The sequence below is a fragment of the Protomyctophum parallelum genome (genome assembly GCF_964188405.1).
Source record: "Protomyctophum parallelum genome assembly, chromosome: 3".
Lineage (NCBI taxonomy): Eukaryota > Metazoa > Chordata > Actinopteri > Myctophiformes > Myctophidae > Protomyctophum > Protomyctophum parallelum.
The window spans coordinates 3830029-3846679 of NC_139698.1; the positions used below are offsets into that span (position 1 = coordinate 3830029).

The following is a 16651-nucleotide window of genomic DNA, read 5'->3' on the forward strand; positions in this document are numbered from 1 at the left end:
GGCATTATGTTATACTTTAGCTATTGAAAACTAGCAGATCTACAAGCTCAAGCTACGAGCTTGTACATCTGCTATTTTTGAAAAATCTGTGGCGCAAATCATTGAATATATATTCTTTCAGAGCGAATGTTTTTTAACTCAAATCTTTGCTTCTGGGGGAGTCTCTGGAACAACATATTTTCAAATTTCTAATGGGTCGACTCAAAAACAATGCATAGCCAACTATCTTTCCAGGACCCTTTGATGAATTCAAAACCTTTTCCATGAATTTGACCGTGGGAACCCTAAATAGACCACACATTTTGTGACAATATCATATAGCTTTTATTTTACATTTTACCAAAACTTAAAAACAACAATGTTCAAGATCATAATCTGCCCTAACGCGGTGGGTTGTGCGCTAGTAGATTATAATTTAAAATTTTGCCAATTATTTTGCAAGTATGAGACAATAATTGAATAAAACTAGAATGGAAACTTACGTGAGGGATTTCTAAATGGACCCTTACAGGTCTGTAATTGTGAGTGTACAAATGGAACCAAAAGGACCCTTACAGGTCTGTAACTCTGGTGTACAAATGGAACCAAAAGGACCCTTACAGGTCTGCTTTTCGAAGCTGATGAAGCCAAGCGTCATACTGTAAAACTGTGATTAAGCTTAATTGCGGTCGTACTTTAGAACGTTGATGATCAAGCTGGCGGCCGTACGGTAGCTAGCTAGCAAGCCACACTAGTTGTCGTACGTAGCTAGCTAGCAGGCCATACTAGCGGTCGTACGGTAGCAAGCTAGCAGGCCATACTAGTGGTCGTACGTAGCTAGCTAGCTAGCAGGTCAAGCTCGCGGTCGTATGTAGCTAGCTAGCAGGCCATACTGGCGGTCGTACGGCAGCTAGCTAGCAGGCCATACTGGCGGTCGTACGGCAGCTAGCTAGCAGGCCATACTGGCGGTCGTACGGCAGCTAGCTAGCAGGCCATACTGGCGGTCGTACGGCAGCTAGCTAGCAGGCCATACTAGCGGTCGTACATTTCCTTCATCTCTTTGAGGATGCGGATGCTCTCGCTGTAGCGCAGCTGATTCTTGTTGGACGACTCCTTCCATCTGAAACAACAGGAAATGACAATGAAATGTTTTATTTGCACATCGTTACTACAAAGCTCCCCCGGGGCGTGGGGGCGAAAATCGCTAGGTACCACCTGACGTGGCGATTTGATTAATCCCGATTAATTGGGCCAAATACAGAACAGCAATGAACAATCAGGGCAGCTCCTCCCCATCAAACTCTTAGAAACATTAAGCAGCTTTCTTTAAAATTAACGACTTCCGTACCAGCATACAATATATATATATATATATATATATATATATTAATGACATAAGATGTCAATATTAACAAATGATGAAATACAACGGCAGGGTTTTGGTTGAGGTCAGCACTCTGAATTGTCTTTATTATTTAATTTTCAGTTACTGAGGTGTCATTTACTGTTACTGAGGTGTTAACATTATGTTATGCTTTAGCTATTGAAAAATAGCAGATCTACAAGCTCATAGCTACGAGCTTGTAGGTCTGCTATTTTTGGAAAAATCGAAGAACCACTGACATAGAAACATAGCTTTTTCAGAAAACTGTCAGGATGTAGAAGAACATTTATAGAATCTGATCTCAGGTCAGAATGGGTTAAGGACGCTTGGGGTCAGTTCTTGCACTTTGCTGTTTGTTTGCACACATATTAAGGTGTCATTTACACCTTAAATTACATATTAAGGTGTCATTTACACGTGTACGGCAACATCTTGGATTCTATGAGGTTCATATACTTCTGTCGTATGTTCATAAGTAAGTCATGAGTACATTTTAAATATACATACTTCTGTCGTATGTTCATAAGTAAGTCATGAGTACATTTTAAATATACATACTTCTGTCGTATGTTCATAAGTAAGTCATGAGTACATTTTAAATATACATACTTCTGTCGTATGTTCATAAGTAAGTCATGAGTACATTTTAAATATACATACTTCTGTCGTATGTTCATAAGTAAGTCATGAGTACATTTTAAATATACATACTTCTGTCGTATGTTCATAAGTAAGTCATGAGTACATTTTAAATATACATACTTCTGTCGTATGTTCATAAGTAAGTCATGAGTACATTTTAAATATACATACTTCTGTCGTATGTTCATAAGTAAGTCATGAGTACATTTTAAATATACATACTTCTGTCGTATGTTCATAAGTAAGTCATGAGTACATTTTAAATATACATACTTCTGTCGTATGTTCATAAGTAAGTCATGAGTACATTTTAAATATACATACTTCTGTCGTATGTTCATAAGCAAGTCATGAGTACATTTTAAATATACATACTTCTGTCGTATGTTCATAAGTAAGTCATGAGTACATTTTAAATATACATACTTCTGTCGTATGTTCATAAGTAAGTCATGAGTACATTTTAACCCATTCTGAACGGGCACCCATTTTGGTGTTGGCATCATGTTATGCTTTAGCTATTGAAAAATAGCAGACCTACAAGCTCATATCGCGCCACCGAGTGGCGCGATACGAGCTTGTAGGTCTGCTATTTTTGAAAAATCGAAGAACGACTGACATTTTTAAAATCTGATCTCAGGTCAGAATGCGTTAATCAGACCAGTGTGTGTCCAGTGGAAACCTCGTATGAATCTGATCCCAGGTCAGAATGGGTTAAATATACATACTTCTGTCGTATCTTCTTCCAGCGTTCCATGTGTTCAGCGATGAGAGACCCCGGGATGGTGCCGGGCTCCACCTGACAAGACGACAAGGTGATCTTTAGTGTACCGAGAAATCAGAGACACATACTGTCTGTCCACTGTACCAAGACATCAGACACATACTGTCTGTCCACTGTACCAAGACATCAGAGACACATACTGTCTGTCCACTGTACCAAGACATCAGAGACACATACTGTCTGTCCACTGTACCAAGACATCAGAGACACATACTGTCTGTCCACTGTACCAAGACATCAGAGACACATACTGTCTGTCCACTGTACCAAGACATCAGAGACACATACTGTCTGTCCACTGTACCAAGACATCAGAGACACATACTGTCTGTCCACTGTACCAAGACATCAGAGACACATACTGTCTGTCCACTGTACCAAGACATCAGAGACACATACTGTCTGTCCACTGTACCAAGACATCAGAGACACATACTGTCTGTCCACTGTACCAAGACATCAGAGACACATACTGTCTGTCCACTGTACCAAGACATCAGAGACACATACTGTCTGTCCACTGTACCAAGACATCAGAGACACATACTGTCTGTCCACTGTACCAAGACATCAGAGACACATACTGTCTGTCCACTGTACCAAGACATCAGAGACACATACTGTCTGTCCACTGTACCAAGACATCAGAGACACATACTGTCTGTCCACTGTACCAAGACATCAGAGACACATACTGTCTGTCCACTGTACCAAGACATCAGAGACACATACTGTCTGTCCACTGTACCAAGACATCAGAGACACATACTGTCTGTCCACTGTACCAAGACATCAGAGACACATACTGTCTGTCCACTGTGCCAAGACATCAGAGACACATACTGTCTGTCCACTGTACCAAGACATCAGAGACACATACTGTCTGTCCACTGTACCAAGACATCAGAGACACATACTGCCTGTCCACTGTACCAAGACATCAGAGACACATACTGTCTGTCCACTGTACCAAGACATCAGAGACACATACTGTCTGTCCACTGTACCAAGACATCAGAGACACATACTGTCTGTCCACTGTACCAAGACATCAGAGACACATACTGTCTGTCCACTGTACCAAGACATCAGAGACACATACTGTCTGTCCACTGTACCAAGACATCAGAGACACATACTGTCTGTCCACTGTACCAAGACATCAGAGACACATACTGTCTGTCCACTGTACCAAGACATCAGAGACACATACTGTCTGTCCACTGTACCAAGACATCAGAGACACATACTGTCTGTCCACTGTACCAAGACATCAGAGACACATACTGTCTGTCCACTGTACCAAGACATCAGAGACACATACTGTCTGTCCACTGTACCAAGACACCAGAGACACATACTGTCTGTCCACTGTACCAAGACATCAGAGACACATACTGTCTGTCCACTGTACCAAGACATCAGAGACACATACTGTCTGTCCACTGTACCAAGACATCAGACACATACTGTCTGTCCACTGTACCAAGACATCAGAGACACATACTGTCTGTCCACTGTACCAAGACATCAGAGACACATACTGTCTGTCCACTGTACCAAGACATCAGAGACACATACTGTCTGTCCACTGTACCAAGACATCAGAGACACATACTGTCTGTCCACTGTACCAAGACATCAGAGACACATACTGTCTGTCCACTGTACCAAGACATCAGACACATACTGTCTGTCCACTGTACCAAGACATCAGAGACACATACTGTCTGTCCACTGTACCAAGACATCAGAGACACATACTGTCTGTCCACTGTACCAAGACATCAGAGACACATACTGTCTGTCCACTGTACCAAGACATCAGAGACACATACTGTCTGTCCACTGTACCAAGACATCAGAGACACATACTGTCTGTCCACTGTACCAAGACATCAGACACATACTGTCTGTCCACTGTACCAAGACATCAGAGACACATACTGTCTGTCCACTGTACCAAGACATCAGAGACACATACTGTCTGTCCACTGTACCAAGACATCAGAGACACATACTGTCTGTCCACTGTACCAAGACATCAGACACATACTGTCTGTCCACTGTACCAAGACATCAGAGACACATACTGTCTGTCCACTGTACCAAGACATCAGAGACACATACTGACCACAGATTACGCACAGGCTTGTGGGTGTGGTTACCTTGGTAAGGACAGGCTTGTGGGTGTGGTTACCTTGGTGAGGACAGGCTTGTGGGTGTGGTTACCTTGGTAAGGACAGGCTTGTGGGTGTGGTTACCTTGGTAAGGACAGGCTTGTGGGTGTGGTTACCTTGGTAAGGACAGGCTTGTGGGTGTGGTTATCTTGGTAAGGACAGGCTTGTGGGTGTGGTTACCTTGGTAAGGACAGGCTTGTGGGTGTGGTTACCTTGGTAAGGACAGGCTTGTGGGTGTGGTTACCTTGGTAAGGACAGGCTTGTGGGTGTGGTTACCTTGGTAAGGACAGGCTTGTGGGTGTGGTTACCTTGGTAAGGACAGGCTTGTGGGTGTGGTTACCTTGGTAAGGACAGGCTTGTGGGTGTGGTTACCTTGGTAAGGACAGGCTTGTGGGTGTGGTTACCTTGGTAAGGACAGGCTTGTGGGTGTGGTTACCTTGGTAAGGACAGGCTTGTGGGTGTGGTTACCTTGGTAAGGACAGGCTTGTGGGTGTGGTTAGGGATCCTCAGATTGACAGGCTCTCCAGAGGGACTGAGAGGAGAGGAGGAGGGAGGAGGAAGACGGAACACACTCTGAGCCTTCCCGTTCAACATGTCTGTAGCCTGGAGGGGGGAGGGAGGGGGGCGCACGCACGCACACGCACACACACACACACACACACACGCACACGCACACGCACACGCACACGCACACGCACACTTCGTAATCACAAATTGCACAGGGCAGATATGACATATGTGCCCAGGTGATGGTCATTACACCTTACACCTTTAGTCCAGCACCAGCCAGGAACTGGATGCGCGGGAACCCCTTTTGGTGTTTTAAAGCATTATGAATTGTTATACTTTAGCTATTGAAAAATAGCAGATCTACAAGTTCATAGCGCGGCAACGATCAGTGCCGCGCTATGAACTTGCAGGTCTGCTATTTTTTGAAGAATCGTGAAAAATCTTTGAATATATTCTTTCAGAGCGAACGCTTTTGACTCAAATCTTTGCTTCTGGGGGGGGGGGGGGGTCCCTGGAAGTACATATTTTCAGACGGGGGTCCGCAAGCATTCCCATGCTTTTTGTTCTTGCTTTATTAATGTAAATCGCTCTGGATTAAGAGTGTCTGCTAAATGTTCTAAATTGTAAACTGTAAGTCACGCCCGTAGGACATTTACATAGAGATAACATCAAAGAGAGAACGCACGCCCATATTCAATACACGTCTTACTGATACTGCATGCTTAACCCGTTCTGACCTGAGATCAGATTCTAAAAATGTCTTCTACATCCTGACAGTTTTTCATTCTGACCTGAGATCAGATTCTAAAGATGTCTTCTACATCCTGACAGTTTCCATTCTGACCTGAGATCAGATTCTAAAGATGTCTTCTACATCCTGACAGTTTTTCATTCTGACCTGAGATCAGATTCTAAAGATGTCTTCTACATCCTGACAGATTTCATTCTGACCTGAGATCAGATTCTAAAAAATGTCTTCTACATCCTGACAGATTTCATTCTGACCTGAGATCAGATTCTAAAAATGTCTTCTACATCCTGACAGTTTTCTGATAAAGCTATGTTTCTATGTCAGTGGTTCTTCGATTTTTCTAAAATAGCAGACCTACAAGCTCATAGCGCGCCACTCGGTGGCGCGCTATGAGCTTGTAGATCTGCTATTTTTCAATAGCTAAAAGCATAACATAATGCTAACACCAAAATGGGTTCCCGCTCAAAACGGGTTAACCCATTCTGGGCGGGATCTCCCTTTTTGGTGTTTTAAAGCATCATGTTATGCTTTAGCTATTGAAAAATAGCAGATCTACAAGCTCAATATTTCTTTTTTCATGCTGGAGTGAGTGAGTGTGAGGTGGCCACGACTTTGGGTGTTGGAATTTGGCCTAGGGCAGTGGTTCCCAAAGCTGGGTCCGGGGACCCCCAGGGGTCCTTGAGGGAGTTCCAGGGGGTCCCCAGCTAAATTATAGTTTGGAACCAAATGGACCCTTATGGGTCTGTAACTCTGAGAGTGTACAAATGGAACCAAATGGACCCTTATGGGTCTGGAACTCTGAGAGTGTAACACATGGAACCAAATGGACCCTTATGGGTCTGTAACTCTGAGAGTGTAACACATGGAACCAAATGGACCCTTATGGGTCTGTAACTCTGAGAGTGTACAAATGGAACCAAATGGACCCTTATGGGTCTGTAACTCTGAGCGAGTACAAATGGAACCAAATGGACCCTTATGGGTCTGTAACTCTGAGAGTGTAACACATGGAACCAAATGGACCCTTATGGGTCTGTAACTCTGAGAGTGTAACACATGGAACCAAATGGACCCGCATTTGTACGCTCTCAGAGTTCAATTAGCATTTATTTTACAATATAAAATCGGGGGTCCCAGAGATAGAAATGCAATTAAATGGGGGGTCCGTAGACTAATGCATGTCAAACTGGGGGTCCTTGAAAATAAAACGGGTTAAAGATCACTGCTAGAGACATACAAATCTTATTTTATTGGGATCCCCGGGGCATATCTTTTCAAATGGGGGTCCGCGGGGTAGGCTTGGGCGATATTGATTTTTTTTATATCTGTATTGATGCCGTGAATAATATCGGTATTATCGATTATCTGCCTTTTTCATTTGGCTGGAACCCGAAATGCTGCCAAACAGCAGTATTTCCTGATGTGTATTTTTACGAACCAACTTGCTAGGACTGGTTACTCTCACCGGCGCCATGTTTTGTTTGCTTTCCTGGGCGGAGGCGGTCCGACAACGCTGCTGTCGCCTCGTGGCCGTAATTCAGCGTCAGTGCCAGTCAATGCATGGACACTAAGTAATTAGGCCAATTATAGGTGTTTAAAATGAAATACTCGTAAATTCATCACACAGACACACACATACAGTAATGTAGACGTTTATTAAAACGTCCATATTTACATGACGGTAAAACTTACGATATTAGTATTATGACGGTATTCTGTATTATTTATATACTCCGCCATATTACCGATATCGATTTCAAATATTGCGGTAATATCGATATATATTGCCCAAGCCGACTTAGTGTCACTAATTAGTGTCAATTACCTCCTCCTCCCCCATGCTGTGGGGGGGGCTGGGGGACGCGGCGCCCCTCTCTCTCAGCGAGGGGTTGTTCTTCATCCAGGAGCGACAGATGGGGTACAGGGGCGTGCTGGTGTTGAACTGGGCCAGGTCCACGCTGCGGTCAAACAGCTTGATGATGTACGCGTCTGACACCAGACGAGAGGAAAGGTCACGTTTACTTTAAACCCACTCTGACCTGAGATCAGATTCATACGAGGTTTCCGCCGGACACACACTGGTCTGATTAACCCATTCTGACCTGAGATCAGATTCATACGAGGTTTCCGCCGGACACACACTGGTCTGATTAACCCATTCTGACCTGAGATCAGATTCTAAAAATGTCAGTCGCTCTTCGATTTTTCAAAAATAGCAGACCTACAAGCTCGTATCGCGCCACTCGGTGGCGCGCTATGAGCTTGTAGATCTGCTATTTTTCAATAGCTAAAGCATAACATGATGCTGACACCAAAATGGGTGTTTTAAGCTTTGTGTTACGCTTTAGCTATTGAAAAATACAAGCTCGTAGCGCGGCACTCGGTGCCACGCTACGAGCTTGTAGATCTGCTATTTTTTGGGGGGGGAAAATGGTGAAAATGTGGCGCAAATCTTTGAATATTATAATCTCTCAGAGCGAACGTTTTTAACTCAAATATCTGCTTCCGGGGGGTGCCTGGAACTACATTCTTTTCAGATGGGGGGTCGGCAGCCAAATACAGATAATTCTGGGGGTCCTTGATATGAAAAAAGGTTGAGCATCAACTGATATATAGAAACATAAGGTTTTTCTAGTGTCAGGTCAAAATGGGTTAAGGTTGACTAACCCACTAAGGTTTACATAAATATATATATATATATCAAATATCATATATATATCAGGCTGAAAGTGGTTAAGCAGAACTGTCTCAAAGGGTCCATCTCTCTGCATCGCTTACTTACTTTGTTTATGTTGGTTGGCGTCTGGCAACCCGTCGTCCATCTCCTTCCTCTTCTTCCTCCGGTGCTGTGGGAAGCGTGACGAAGGCCTACACACACACACACACACACACACATGCACGCAGGCGCACACACACACACATACACACACACGCACGCAGGCGTACACACACACACACACACACACACAAAAACACACATAAAAACTATGTTTCTATGTCAGTCGTTCTTCGAATTTTCAAAAATAGCAGACCTACACACTCGTAGCGCGCCACTCGGTGGCGCGCTATGAGCTTGTAGATCTGCTATTTTTCAATAGCTAAAGCATAGCATAATGCTAACACCAAAAGGGGTTCCTGCCCCAAAATGGGTTATTTGTATTCACATTTTACAAGAAATGTCTTGAACACAAACAATAGTGGATGCGCAAAACTTGAAAAAGAAAACTCTACAACAAGTGCTTCAGGATACAGATCACGGGTACAGAAAGCATCGCCTTCTCCATATATGGCGGCGACTGCCAATTATTGCAGACACTGAACAGAATTTTGACCATGCCTGATCAGCTCTGGGCTTATTGGGCATGTCTGCAATCTGCAGGCCCCTCACCACTGATTTATGGACATTACCGAGGCTTCCAAATATGAACACAAGCAGTTTACATCTGTAGCCAAGCTGTATAATAGCATCCTTAAGACGCTGGTACTTAAGCTGGTACTTAAGGCGTGGAACAAGCTCCCACTGTACCTTCGTCAGGCAGCCTCTGTAGACATTTTTAAAGCACAGCTCAAGACCCACTTCTACAACATTGCTTTTAATTGATCTTTTATTTTTTTTGTTATTCATGTCCTCACTGTATTGCATTACTGCTTGTTTTTTAATGTCGTTGCCTTGCTTTTCTTTTTTTTCTCCATTGCTCTGTAAAGCACTTTGAGCTGCATTTCATGTCATGAGAGGTGCAAATAATACAAATAAAGTTTTATTAGTATTATTAAGCACCTTGGTAAGGAATGCCTCTTCCAGACTGTGGTCAAATGTACATGATGCCACTTCTAAAATGGTCACTTCTCTACTGTCCTCATCAACAACAACAACAATATCTGGTACACACACACGCGCGCGCGAAACCGCAGCTGTTTTGTCTTTCAAAAGGAAAGAACATTTCTGGGCGAGCCTCACAGGAAAGGTGTCAAAGCAGTGGGACTGAACCAAATAAAGGAAAGGAAAGGTACTATGTTTACCCAGGGTAACTGGACTATAAGCTCAAGAACTTGTTTACAGCCAGGCCCTGCTCATAGAACATTTCATGGTAGGGGACCGGTTCAATGCCTTGTCCAAGGGCACTTCAGCGGTGGTCATTTTTAACGTGCCGGTCCGGGGATACGAACTATAGCGACCTTCCAATATCAAGACTGCTCCGCAAACCGTTCGGCCACCGCTGCCTCATACTGGCCCATACTGTAACCTACTACATACTACCTCCAAAAAGAGACATTTGCACACATTTCGTCCATGTATTTTGAGGGGGCGCGACAGGACAAAATGTAATTGCTTTGCTCTAAAATGCTTTTTCATTTACAGAACCATTCAGTACCCATTTTGGGGCGGGAACCCCTGTTGGTGTTTTAAGCATTATGTTATGCTTTATCTATTGAAAAATAGCAGATCTACAAGCTCCAAAAATAGCTCCAAAAATCGTGAAAATGCGGCCCAAATGTTTGAATATATACTCTTTCAGAGCGAACGTTTTTAACTCAAATCTTTTGCTTCTGGGGGGGGTCTCTGGAACAACATGTTTTCAGATGGGGGGGGGGGGGGGGGTCGGCGGCCAATTACATATATCTTTGGGGGTTGACCTTGACCTGACACAGTTTGAGAACCACTGACATTGAAACACGAGGTTTTTTAGATAACTGTCAGTATTTAGAAGAAGGCATTTGTAGAATCGTCCTCGCGTCTAAAATGGGTTAACCCATTCTGACCTGAGATCAGATTCATACGAGGTTTCCACTGGACACACACTGGTCTGATTAATCAGACCAGTGTGTGTCCAGTGGAAACCTCGTATGAATCTGATCTCAGGTCAGAATGGGTTAAGAAGTAACGAGGACTCACCGTTTGCCTGCAGACGATGGAGACAAATCCCTGAAGAAAAAACAAACAAAAATATGAGACAAAGCCTCGTTCATTTTCTTCACATAAGCATTATTCATACTAGCCCTTAGCCTTACCACCCCCCCCTTTCCCCCCCTCACTGTATGCGTTTCTTTTCCCTTTTTGCTTCCTTTATGATGAATTCCTGTTCTGTTCTTTAACTATATAGAAGTGTCTATTTGTACGTCTCTAAATGTTTTGATGAATTGAACAATGTGGACCCTGTTGTAAACAAGTGTAATGCTTAATTGGGTCGTCCACTCACAGTTAACAGTCTTTGTATTGAGTTTGTGCTTAAAATGTACTGTAAATTCTGCAAACTGTTAATAAATACTTCAATCAATCAATCAATCAATATCCGTACTTGTTTGAGGCGTCTGCGGCCGTCTTCCCAGAGTCCTCCTCACTGGGCTCTCTGCACAAAACCATCACAAGGGACAGATACATAAACTACAAAACATCACAAGGGACAGATACATAAACTACAAAACATCACAAGGGACAGATATATAAACTACAAAATATCACAAGGGACAGATATATAAACTACAAAACATCACAAGGGACAGATATATAAACTACAAAACATCACAAGGGACAGATACATAAACTACAAAACATCACAAGGGACAGATACATAAACTACAAAACATCACAAGGGACAGATATATAAACTACAAAACATCACAAGGGACAGATATATAAACTACAAAACCATCACAAGGGACAGATACATAAACTACAAAACATCACAAGGGACAGATACATAAACTCTCTTTATCCAGGAGGCAGTAATCAATTAATAACTATCTCTTTATCCAGGAGGCAGTAATCAATTAATAATTATCTCTTCATCCAGGAGGCAGTAATCAAGGTAAACACATACTAAAAACAATGTTGCAAGTCATGCTTAAGCGTTTTGCATGAGCGCATACCTTGATATAAAGAGAAAACGTTCAGTTCACTAGTCTACACTCTACTCTACAACTGCCTTCATTTCATCTGATTGTCTGTCTGGCAGGCACTTAACAAGCCATCGTTAACTGTGTGTTATTTTTTATCCCACGATTTTGTAACCCATTTTTCACCCCTGTGTCAATCATCTAATGTGATCCTGGGCTCTACACACCCTCCACCAACCTAGTCCCCATATATGGGGGACAAGGGGAGACCAACCTAGTCCCCATATATGGGGGACAAGGGGAGACCAACCTAGTCCCCATATATGGGGGACAAGGGGGGAGCAACCTAGTCCCCATATATGGGGGACAAGGGGAGACCAACCTAGTCCCCATATATGGGGGACAAGGGGAGACCAAACTAGTCCCCATATATGGGGGACAAGGGGAGACCAACCTAGTCCCCATATATGGGGGACAAGGGGAGACCAACCTAGTCCCCATATATGGGGGACAAGGGGAGAGCAACCTAGTCCCCATATATGGGGGACAAGGGGAGACCAACCTAGTCCCCATATATGGGGGACAAGGGGAGACCAACCTAGTCCCCATATATGGGGGACAAGGGGAGAGCAACGGACTTGAACTCATGCTTCCTTCATGCCTGAGTGTCCAAGTTGCTCCTTTACACCTGACAGTGGGGAGTTTCCCTGGTTGGACGTAGCGCGTGGAAGGAACACGTTATTCCAACCAGTTCCTTTCCCCTCCATCAGGCGCCCCGGCTGGCCAGGGGGAGGCAGTTTAGAGACCAGGATTACTGCATGTTTTTGTGAGGGTACCTACCCTAGGGGACACGGGGAGAACATGTGAGGGTACCTACCCTAGGGGACATGGGGAGAACATGCAAACTCCACACAGAAAGGCCCTTTCACCAAACCCCACCTTCGGGTATGGGCACTGATGACGCAGGGGAGGAAAACACGCCGCCAGCACCCACAGCGTCCCGAGCGGGAATCGAACCCAGGACCTTCTAGCTGTGAGGCGACAGCACTACCAACTGTGCCCCCCAGAAGAGTGGCTTTACTCAACTTGATTTATACTTATATTCTCCACTCTGATGAAGGTACCTGTTCGATATATCATGCAGCCTTACTTATTAGCCTATATTTTGGCAATTCTTTTCGATTATGAAATATTACAATCGATTTCAGAGACTCCGGCGATTAATCGGAAAAATTGATTAAATCGGCGGCATCCCTAAAATGGACCCTTAACCCATTCTGACCGGGCACCCATTTTGACTGACATTTTTAGAATCTGATCTCAGGTCAGAATGGGTTCATCAGACCAGTGTGTGTCCGGCGGAAACCTCGTATGAATCTGATCTCAGGTCAGAATGGGTTAAAGGTGTGTAACTCCGAGTGTACAAATGGAAACCGAGCCGAGTCCACTAACCTCTCAGTCTCACTCTTCTCAACCAGACCCTGCAGAACCGCGTCCAGTCGACTCCGCGCCCCAGCCACCTCCGAGTCTGTCAATCACAATAACCATCACAATCATTCAATTAACCCATTCTGACCCGAGATCAGATTCTAAAAATGTCTTCTACATCCTGACAGTCTTCCATTCTGACCCGAGAACAGATTCTAAAAATGTCTTTCTATGTCAGTCGCTCTTCGATTTTTCAAAAATAGCAGATCTACAAGCTCGTAGCGCGCCACTCGGTGGCGCGCTACGAGCTTGTAGATCTGCTATTTTTCCAATAGCTAAAGCATAACATAATGCTAACACCAAAATGGGTTCCCGCTCAGAATGGGTTAATAATAATACATTAGACCACTGAGTCTGTCAATCATAATAACCATAACAATCATTCAATTAATAATAATACATTTTACAGCCACCTCTGAGCCTGCACAAAAAAACAATCATAATAATGCTAATAATAATAGGGATGTTAACAGTTCATCATGAATCGATTGTTAAGAAATTAAATTAAATTAAACTTAATAGTTAATGAATTAACTTAACTATAAACTGCATTTTGGGATGCAAAATGCACGTTATTTTAATCTCTGTGCACGTGATGACGTGTGTGTTTTGTACATAAATAGACCCATTTAGAATAATTCATCATATTCAGCTATTCAGAATCAGCACACAAACACTATGAAAAGTCTGTTTTTAGTCATTACGAACAACAGATGTCTGTCTGTCTATCCATACTCTCTCTCTCTCTCTCAAACAATAAATGTCCGTTTATATTCAATCAATGTACAATGACAACTTTACGATGATATGGAGTACTCTATGAAGTTAATCAAATAATATTTACGGTACTATTCATATATTATTAATACAAAAGGCTGTTCAAAGTGTGAGTTTTTCCACTGCACACAGCTGCCTGTACAATTACAACATTAATGTATCAAAGATTTTATATTATGTAACAAAAACAAGGTCATTAAAAAGTAGTCAATAATATGTAGACATTTGAAAAATGGGACATTCTGCATAAATTAATAGTACTTTCCACTACTTTTAATTAAATACATTTGTATACCAATACTTAGGACATTTACTTGTATTTCTAAATTGCAATATGGGCACTCCCAGACTCCAGTGAAGAGAGGAGAGTCCGCACACAGGTTTGCTCCAAGGTGTTTGCTTTTTATTCAATACACCATAAATAAGGCACAACGTTTCGGCCGTGAACGGCCTTCATCAGGTGACAATCGGCAGTATGTGTGACAACTCCCTTTTAAACCCTGTCGTCACATCACGTGACTGATGACGACTGTATGGGCAGGTGATTCACTAACACCAATAAGTGACATGACAATAAATATAATTACAATAAATATAACCATAAATATGAACATGAGTAACCACCACAGCAAGCAAGTTTACAATAAAGCAACACAGTTTCAAAAGGACAATTTCAATCAAACTTGCTGGTATTTTTGCTTGTTACAGACTGTTTTAGTATTTTATAAATACATTTTTTTAAATATTTTTATATATTAGAGATTTTGCTAGCCACCTACCTTTTTACACTCCCAGACTCCCCCACACAGAGGTAAATACTGTGTGTGTGTGTGTGTGTGTGTGTGTGTGCCAGTGTTGTTTTTGGCAGCAAATTTCTATTTTAGTTTTAGTCATAGTCTCCTGAATAGTTTTCACTTAGTTTTAGTCACATTTTAGTCACCTGGAATGTATTAGTGTTAGTCTAGTTTTAGTCGACTAAATGTCATAAGATTTTAGTCGACTACATCTACAGGTGATTTAGTCGACTAAAATGTATTTTTGCGGGCCTTGTTGCCGTCATAATGACTTGTTTTACACTTGCTGAAAATAGCCGATCAGCATGCAACCAAGTGTAAAATTACTTATACTGGATATGTTGTCCACTAGTCCCTTCCTAACATTTTAGTCTAGTTTTTATTTGTTGACGAAATTGTCAGTATTTTTCGTCTTAGTTTTAGTCACCATAGCATAGTTTTAATTTAGTTTCCTTCAGTGGAAAAAGGTAGACGACGAACATTTTTCGTCTTAGTTTTAGTCGACGAAAACAACACTGGTGTGTGTCACAGTGTGTGTGTGTTTTTGATTGATTGATTGAAATATTTATTAACAGTTTGTAGAATTGACAGTACATTTTAAGCCCAAACTCAATACAAAGACTGTTAACTGTGAGTGGACGACCCAATTAAGCATTACACTTGTTTACAACAGGGTCCACATTGTTCAATTCATCAAAACATTTAGAGACATACAAACATTAGAGTGTGTGTGTGTGTGTGTGTGTGTGTGTGTGTGTGTACGTGCGTCACCCACCTGGCTTCTCGGTCTTGATCTTAACATGGTGCATAGTGACTGTTTGTACTGAACCAACCAACCAGATACTAGAACATGTACAAACAATACATATAGGACCAAAACAACACCATACAACCTGACCTGAAGCTAGCAGGCTAGCAAGCTAGCTATATAGCAGCTAACGCGGCTAAAGCTAAAGCTTAGACCAGGTTCAATTAGTTAGCACTATGCGACGTCACGTCACGTTAATAGGCCTATAAGTTACGGATAATATAATTAAGTGAACACGGGGTAGTTTATTATTAAACTACAGCTCCGTTTGTTTATTGTATTACAAATGATAAATTATCACAGTGTTTACGTGAAGCTAGCGACTAAGCTAACAGTTAGCTACTTCTGTTTGTTGTTTTTCCTTCCTTGGGCTTTTTTCGTCGACTTTTCCTACTTCCGCGCGCCGGCGACTCCGCGCAACCCCATTGGTGGAAACGGAGCCAATAGCACCCAGCCGAGGCTCGTGTCAGTTCACGCGCAGCTGACAACCAATAGGAAACCAGACAGCCTTGTCTGGAGGGAGGGAGGGGGGGCGGAACCAACCGGAACCGGGGCGGGCTTGTTATACGCGCGCCATTGGCTGAACCTGGTGTCCATCATTCGCAGCTCCTCGTCCTATTGGCTGATCAAATCAAACGACGTTCGACGTCAGTGTTGCCAAGTCTGCTCATTTGAAGCTGATTATTATAAGCCACCATGGCTTGTTTTTCTTCCCCTGT

General features: G+C 42.8%; 1 protein-coding gene across 2 annotated transcripts; it reads right to left on the reverse strand.

The window, feature by feature from the left end:
* Window positions 1–300: 300 nt before the first annotated feature.
* lin37 (lin-37 DREAM MuvB core complex component) lies at window positions 301–16336 on the reverse strand. 2 transcript variants are annotated; one of them, XM_083760826.1, is made up of 10 exons: window positions 16276–16336; window positions 15900–15967; window positions 13518–13593; window positions 11528–11578; window positions 11125–11154; window positions 9013–9098; window positions 8056–8219; window positions 5438–5572; window positions 2734–2804; window positions 301–1099 (listed from the first exon to the last, which is right to left on the reverse strand). In XM_083760826.1, exons 2-10 carry the CDS (start codon window positions 15931–15933, stop codon window positions 1012–1014), a joined length of 735 nt encoding a protein of 244 aa, XP_083616952.1. In that variant the 5' UTR covers window positions 15934–15967; window positions 16276–16336; the 3' UTR covers window positions 301–1011. The 2 variants fall into 2 exon arrangements, with proteins under 2 accessions (XP_083616952.1, XP_083616951.1); XM_083760825.1 differs by having other exon boundaries at window positions 15900–16326.
* Between the last annotated feature and the right edge of the window lie 315 nt (window positions 16337–16651).

Coding starts and splice junctions, on each gene's coding strand:
- lin37 (XM_083760826.1), bottom strand. CDS start 15,933: ATGCACCATGTTAAGATCAAGACCGAGAAGCCAG. Junction 13,594..15,899: donor GATCAAGACCGAGAAGCCAG/GTGGGTGACGCA, acceptor TGTGATTGACAG/ACTCGGAGGTGGCTGGGGCG. Junction 2,805..5,437: donor ACAAGCCTGTCCTTACCAAG/GTAACCACACCC, acceptor TCGTCTTGTCAG/GTGGAGCCCGGCACCATCCC.